Source organism: Amblyomma maculatum, chromosome 10, assembly GCF_055883805.1.
Source record: "Amblyomma maculatum isolate TAMU_Amacu chromosome 10, ASM5588380v1, whole genome shotgun sequence".
Taxonomy (NCBI): domain Eukaryota; kingdom Metazoa; phylum Arthropoda; class Arachnida; order Ixodida; family Ixodidae; genus Amblyomma; species Amblyomma maculatum.
In genome coordinates, this window is record NC_139353.1 from 104,944,304 (window position 1) to 104,952,330 (window position 8,027).

Here is an 8,027-nt window from a genome sequence, read left to right on the forward strand (position 1 = left end):
GCTGGATCTCTGACTAGGAGGCCTTATTTTGGTCGTGATGAATTACAAATTGTCTGTATATCGTGCGATATCACGTGCATGTTAAACGTTCCAAGGTAAGTCGTTACTGTGAAGTCCTTCCCGAAAACTTCCCCAGTAATCCACGCGTCTCTACTTGTGCTTTCATCATAACAATGCCTGTAATTGAGCTTTTATTGCTGGATATTTTTGCGCCTTTTTGCAAAGTACGTGAATTAGCTATTCCTACCAACGAGCCACTTTGTGGTATATGTTTTCGTAATCACTGTTCGCGTATTTTTGGGGGAGAAAAAGAAGCGCAGTAAAAACCACACGGAAGGAAGAAAACAATAGGGCAAGCTCTACATTTATTATATGTTGTTGCAGCGACGCCAGCAAATCTTTAGGTAAGCGAGCACATGGGCGAGCCACCAGCTTTTCACAAAACGGGTTCAAAGTGACCGATTTCTTCCCTCGAAAGCTTTATTGATGTATCGCTGACACACACTGCCCCTCTTTCTAATATGTTTCTAGTAGTTCTCGTGCTAGTTTGCCACAGCCTTAGCCCAGCATCCTAATATAATTTAACCATGCCTTGCGCGACACGCAGCTTGCGCAATGATTAGCTAAACTGGTTCTTCCAGCCCGTAGCGTCACAATTGATCCCCTATCCGTTTATTAACAAAACGCCCAGTTTTTGTGCGACAGGAGCAAGTGGCCCGAAGGAAGGTCGTGTAGAGATTTTTGTATGCACGGCGAGGAATGAAGCGGTGATAAAAGTTGGCGAGGGTATGAAATTCGCACAGTTGCACTGGCTGGCTGAGGAAGCTCACGTATCGCTGTGAAAAGGGGCCGTAGTGGATGAATACGACGGAAATTGACGCGCTGGCCGAGGAAATGCAGTTCCGGGACACCAAACGCGCTCTTGATAGCGTTGACAGGACCGCATTTGCAGAAACGTGCGAACACTTCATGTAGGAGGAGCTTGTGATCCTCAGTGATGGGGCTGAAGACAAGGACGTCATTCAGGTAGACGAAGCAGCATGTCTATAAGGCCTGGTCAACGAAACTCTGACGGGTCTGTGCCACAATAAAAAGACAAACCGAATGGCATTCGGAAGTTTTCGAAGAGACCGGAGGGTGTAATACCGGCATTCTTTGGAATATCCGAGGGCTCCACAGAAATCTGGTGGTACGCTTTAAGAGATCAATCTTGTTGAAGGTGGTGCAGCCATGTAACGCCGACGTAGAATCCTGGATTGGGGGAATGGGATAGCTGTCCGTAATGATGGCCTAATTAAGAACATGGTAATCGCCGCATGGTTGCAAGTAGGAGCACTGTATGGAGTGGCGAGGCCCAGAGACTGGAGGAGAAACAGATGAATCCAAGGGAAATCACGTGCTAAATCTCTTGTTTGCATACACCCAGATGATAGGCGCAAGCAAACAAAACCGAACGGATACGGCAGGGCCAATCGAAACGATATGATGAATCATGCTGTGATCAACCAATGACTGATGAGATGGTGGACGAAAAGTGTCTGCAAACACTACAAGTACACTCGGACAAGGGTCGGGAACCGTGGTTTGCACCTTGAGCAGCCGGAGAAGTGGTGTGTGACAGGAGATGCCCTGGGCGGCCAAGCTCGTCTAATAGCCCAAGATGCGGCTATACCGCATGTCAGCAACGAGCTTGTAGCGCCATAAAACGTCAGCACCGATAATTGGCTTGCGCACCTCCGCGGTTACAAAGACGGAGCAAAAGGTCCTGTATAATGGGGCAAAAGTTTTTTCGAGAGGCCGACGCAGCGAGCTGGGGTCCAAAGTAGCACGAGATAGCCGCAAGAATGCTGGGTGTTGCAATGACAAGAATCATAGCGACGCTTCTGGGAGTGCTGGGAGGCTGCGAGTTGGTGGCGAGCCACAACGCGGGCAGCATCAGCTCGGTCTATGGCGTCACGAGCATATGCGCTGGCAGTGGCGGCAGAAGGGAGCAGGCCGTCAAAAGGAAGCAGAGGTTCACGGCCGTATAGAAGATAGAAGGGGGAGTAGCCGGTAGTGTCGTAACGCGACGAATTGTATGCAAATGTCACAAATAGCAGCATTATGTCCTAGTCGCGGTGGTCATCAGAAACGTACATAGGCAGCATGTCAGTTAATGTCGGGTTAAGGCGTTCAGTAAGGTCGTTCGTCTGTGGATGGTAGGATCGTAGGATCTCGTCGACTATTGCCCCAAGAATGCAACGGCCACGGTCGGTCAGCAGTTGGCGGGGAGTACGTGGACGAGTATAACGTCGTTGAGGAGGAAAGCAGCGACATCAGTTGCACAACTGGTTGGTATAGCTCGTGTGACCGGGTAGCATGTGGTGTAATCATTGGCCACCGCAATCCATTTGTTCCCCGAAGCAGACAGTGGAAAATGCCCTAGAAGATCCAGACCCATTCAGGAAAATGGGTCTATGGGGATGTCGATCGGCTGCAGGAGTCTAGCTGGTAAAACTGATGGCTTTTTCCGGCGTTGACAGCGGTCACAAGCAGCCACGTAGCGGCGGACTGCGCGGTATAGGCCTGACCAAAAGAACCGACGGCGCACACTGTCGTATGTGCGAGAGACGCCTAGATTACCCGCTGTGGGAACGTCGTGACGCTGTTCAAGGACGGCTGTGCGTAGGTGCTGAGGGACTACTAGTAGAAGGTCGGGGCCATCAGGTCGCATATTGTGCCGGTATAAGGTGCCGTCATGGAGCACAAACAAACGATGGGAAAGGTCATGGCGATCAGCTGAGTCGATAGTTAATTTCGCGACGCTGAGGTCCTGGCGTTGCTCCCGGCGAATGTTGGAAAAGTCAGAAATAGAGAGCACGAAGCGTCATTGTCACATGTTGGCTTTCGGGTCGACTGGATGACGGGACAGGCAATCGGCGTCTCGATGCAACTGGCCAGACTTGTACTACTGAAAGCGCAATGAAAAAATGTGCTACTGAAAGCGCAAGGCTCAACGCCCAAGGCGGCCAGTAGGGTCTTTGAATGTGGAAAGCCAACACAATTCCTGGTAGGTAGTAACTACTTTGAATGGCCGCCCATGCAAGTAAGGGGGGAACTTCGTAATGGCCCAGACTAGGACTAAGCACTCACGTTCAGTGATTGAATAATTCTATTCGGCAGCAGAGAGGAGTCGGCTGGCATAGGCGATGACGCGAGGGGAGCCGAGCTGACGTTGTGCGAAAACGGCACCAATTCCATGACCACTTGCGTCGGTGCGTACTTCTGTGGGCGCTGACGGATTGAAGTGAGCCAACACTGGCGGACCGGTGAGGTGGGCAATAAGAGCGACGAAGGCGGCCGATTGTTCGTGGCCCCAGGAAAAGGAGACCCCTTTTTCAGAAGCTGCGTGAGTGGACGGACCATTTCCTCGATGTTTTGTACAAATTGCCGGAAATATGAGCAGTCCGAGGAAGACACGCACGTTGCTGGTAGATTTCGGTGTAGGAAAACTACTTACAGCGCGAATTTTGTCGGGGGCCGGCTGGATGTCATGGGTGTTGACCAAGTGTCCGAGGACTTTGAGTTCCCGACGACCAAAGCTACACTTCTTGGAGTTCAACTGAAGGACAGCTCGCCAGAAGACGCCAAGTATAGCCGAAACGTGATGGAGGTGGCCCTCGAAGGTGGATGAAAATACGAAAATGTCATCGAGGTAGCACACACATGTGGTCCATTTCAGCCCGCGTAGTAGAGAGTCCATCATGCGCTCGAAGGTCGCAGGGGCATTACATAAACTGAAATGCAGCACCTTGAATTGGTAGAGGCTATCTGGGGTGACAAAGGCCGTCTTTTCACGATCTCTTTCGTCAACAGAGATCTGCCAATATCCAGAACTGAGATCTATGGAGAAGTAGTTGGGACCATGCAGGCAGTCGAGGGCGTCATCGATGCTTAGAAGAGGGTACACGTCTTTCTTGGTTATCTTGTTTAGGTGTCGATAATCTACGCAAAGCCTCCAGCTGTTGTCTTTCTTTTTACCGAGTACTACCGGAGACGTCCCGGGGCAGCTGGACGGCTCAATAATGTCGCTGGCCAACATTTTCTCCACTTCTTCCTGAATGACCCGGCGATCGGAAAGAGCAACTCTGTAAGGCCGTCTGTCAACAGGGCGGGCCTCTCCATTATCGATGCGATGTGTGACGACGGGCGTTTGGCCCAGGGATCCGTTGCTGAAATCAAAAATGTCGCTGTATGTCCGCAAAAGGCGGGCAAGGGCGCTTGCATATTTGGAACGCAGGTTAGAGGCAACCATGGCTGAGATGCGATCCTCCGGACTCTGTGACAGGACAGATTTTTTAGGTACCTCGGCGTGACGGTCTGACAGCACTCCAGAAATAGTAAAGCTGGACAAAGGTGACAGGTCGGAGAGGAAAATGCCCTCCGGGAGAACTTGCGAAGACATGCTGAAGTTGACTATGGGAATGTAGATGAGATTATTCTCGACCTGTACAATGTTGTGAGGTAGGACGATGTTGCGCTGAAGAGTGACGTCGGTGATGGGGTTGACAACGTAGTCGCCGTCAGGAAGGGAGGGAAAAGGTGACACGGGCACGTATACTGCCGCCTCGGGAGATAGGCGAGTCAATGCACTGGAGCGGAGGCGATGGCTGGGAATGGTCAGCACAAGGGTCGTAAACACAATGGGGCAGGGCTAGGCACACACGTCCAGAGGCACAGTCAATGAGAGCGGAATGGACTGTTAAAAAGTCTAGGCCTAAAATCACGTCTTGAGGACAAGTAGTAAGAACGGCGAAAAGCACAGGGGCGTGATTGCCGGCGATGCTGACGAGCGCAGTACATATTCCGATGATGGTAGCAGTGTTTTCATCAGCAACACGAACTGTAGAGGTGTTAGCGGGCGTAAGACGTTTTTTGAGGCCCTCGCGGAACGGCGAACTAAGGACTGAAATATGGGCTTCAGTGTCAATAAGGGCAGAAACGGAGACTCCGTCCACAAGAATGTCAATGAGGTTACGTCTGGGTGTGGGCGTCGGTTCCTAGTTGACAGTCCAAGTCGGTAATGCAACGTCACTCCCGGGCGCTGCACTCACTAGTTTCCCGAGTAGGTGCCGGCGTATGATGAGGAGGAGCTGCGACGAGGCACCGGTGATCGGGATCGACGAGCCAGTGGGGATGGAGATAGGCTGGCGCGACGGGCAGTCGGGACGGTTTCGTTCCGAGGCTGATCTGTTTGAGGAAGATAATGTCCAGGTCCATCATAGGCGGGACGGGGCTGCTCTGGTTGGGCAGGGAAGCGTCGAGGTCTATTGTAGTATCGACGGTCGGTGTTGTAATAAGAGCGAGGGGCGAAGAAAGTACGGCTACGGCAATAACAAGATGTGTGGCTGGCGCGACACCAAATGAAGCAAATTGACCTGTCATCTGAGGTGCGCCACTCTGCAGGATTGGGGCTAAGGTAGCGACGTGGGGAAACCTGGCTCACGGCACCACCAGCTACTACAGAAACAGGGTGCGTTGGTGACGGTGGTGGTACGGGGCTGGAGGAGATGCCGACGCTGGCGACTTCTTGGCGAGTAACAGCCTGTATCATGGCCATGCTGTCGGGCGGCGGAGACGTGAGTGGTGCAGGAGCCAAGGCCTCGAGTCCTCTCCGCATGATCCGAATGATGTTCGCTGGATAAGAAGGCTGTTCCAAAGGCGGCAGGTCAGCGCAGGATGATGTAGCCGCCGTGTTTGGAAGGCGTTCAAAGCGATGTATGAGACGGCGTTGTTTAGCCTACTCGAAGTTTCGACAGACTTGAAGTACAGAGTCGACGGTAGGGCAAATCGTACAGAAGAGGATGCTGAACACATCATCCGCTATACCCTTGAGGATATGCCCTATCTTGTCACTTTCTCGCATGGAGCTGTTCACCTTGCAGCACAGCGAAAGGAAGTCTTGAATATAGGCAAGGTAGGGCTCCGTGGGGGATTGGGTGCGAGTGGAAAGTTCTGCTTTTGCTGCGAGAGGCCGCCCAATCGGCTTTCCGAATAAGTCCTGTAGCTTTTGTTTACGGATTTCCCAGGTCACTAGCTCTTGCTCGTGATGCTGGAGCCACGTCCGAGCTGTTCCCGCCAATTAGAATATTACGTTCGCCAGCATAATGGTCGCGTCCCAGTGGTTGTTTCTGCTGCAGCGCTCGTACTCATCTAGCCAGTCGTCAACATCCGGCTTGTCTTCCCCATTAAAGATAGGAGGATGGCGGATCTTCGTGAGCACCACTGGCTGAGCCGATGTTGCTGCGTTGGTAGGGGCTGCTTCGAAGGTCATAGTGGTCGTTGCTGACGTCGTTGTGAGCCAGGGTAGGGGGCGGCCACTGCGCAAACCCAACTTTTCTGTGCTATATTGCTCTTAGATTCTGTTCTGAGCGCACGGGGACCTTTAATCACCTCCACCACGATGGTACGTGGCAAGGTAAGGTCAAGATATTCGTCCAAGATGACTCCGCACACAGCACACAGAAACACAGCAGCGTTAACCGGGCACCAATCGACACTGCTCCAATGTCGTCTTCACCAAAATTCACGAGATTCTTCTTATGCAGATATAAGTGCATGCACCGCCTAATGTAGCAATGTTAAATCTGTTTACCGCAGTGGGAGGAGACGAGTCAGGAGGATGGCTGTGCTCAGCCAACGTTGGGGCAAGGACACATGTTTCGGCACCAATGCCGATGATCTAGTTAACTTTTATGATGCCGTCGGTGACATGGAGAGGCCACTCGATCTGGGGCCGAGAACACTGATCGCCCTCAGGGTTTAGCCGGTCCGTGTCTCGCATATTTGGACTAGCGGCATCGCCGGGCACGGGAACCGTAACGACGTGGTACCATCAAACCGTATCGGAGGATTGTTCTGTCGATTTCTTCATTCCGTCTCGATTTTTCAGAGCGCTTGCGTTTCCCCATCGAAAGCTATTTACCGTCTTCTGCAGAAGCACGAGTTCTGTTAAGTTATCTTCCGCGTGGGCAGGGCACAGTACTAGACGTCCTATTCATGAAGTTTACGCATAATATGTGTCGCCTCGGGACATGAAACACTGGCATCAAGACGTGGTTTTACTCCATGGCCTAAAGTTTGTTTCCTATCGCATATTTGCTTGTATCCTTGAGTGAGATATACATTCTGGTGCCTGAATGTCGCGGTGTGTGTAAGGCTCGCTCTGAGAACTATGTCAGCAGACATCGCTATAGCTTTGCCAAACTACGAAGAATTACCCACGCAGGTTTACGCATAATATATCTCTTATTTTTTTGACTAACACTATAAGCAAAAAATACCGTCTAACTGACGCAGCAGAGGGCGTTTATGAATATATGCATGTACATTTTATCAGCCTTTCCCCAAACTGAGTAAAGTCTAATGTTGACGTATTGTGGTTCATTGATGTCGCAGGTCCTCACTGAAGAAAAGGTCTTTTTCATCACCGCGTGCCTCTTGAGCTGTTCACAGACGCCCGCTGACAACCTGTACGGTGGCGACTGCAACAAAGCGGTGGCAAATTTCGCGCCATTTGCGGAAGCCTTTCAGTGCCGTCCAGGATCCGACATGAACCCGATTACCAAGTGCACTTTTTTCGACTAACCGCCAAGATGCCAACATCCTCTCCAGATTCATACCTGTCTTTTTTCCCGCATGTTTAGCTTACCAGAATATTGGCAATGGAGCGTGGTGTGGTGCATCTTACTGCCATGTAGGTTTCTTGAACACTCATCTATATGAACCATCATAACCCTAATCCAAAAAAACGTGATATAACGCTAAATCTTCATGAAATGTTTTTAAACCAACTCATACAGTATAACCATGCCGATGTTCGACGTATTTTTTAGGATAAAGTTTTCTTAGCCCATGGCGCTTCTTTGACAACTTATTTTTAATATCTATACGTTGTGTGCAGAGACTGTTCCTGATTTGTGTTTTGCACGAATTTCCTACACCGTTGATTACATAGTTTTCAAATCCCTTCCCATATGTTGGTATTG

General features: G+C 50.9%; 1 protein-coding gene across 1 annotated transcript in view; it reads left to right on the top strand.

Annotated features, from left to right (window-relative positions):
* Positions 1-7,635, top strand: part of LOC146177178 (endothelin-converting enzyme 1-like) — a 44,473-nt gene extending 36,838 nt beyond the window's left edge. The window contains exon 5 of the mRNA XM_084581480.1: positions 7,438-7,635. Within this exon, the coding sequence (XP_084437606.1) occupies positions 7,438-7,626 (189 nt within the window). The 3' untranslated portion in view covers positions 7,627-7,635. The remainder of the gene's footprint in view (positions 1-7,437) is intronic.
* The last annotated feature ends 392 nt before the right edge of the window (positions 7,636-8,027 follow it).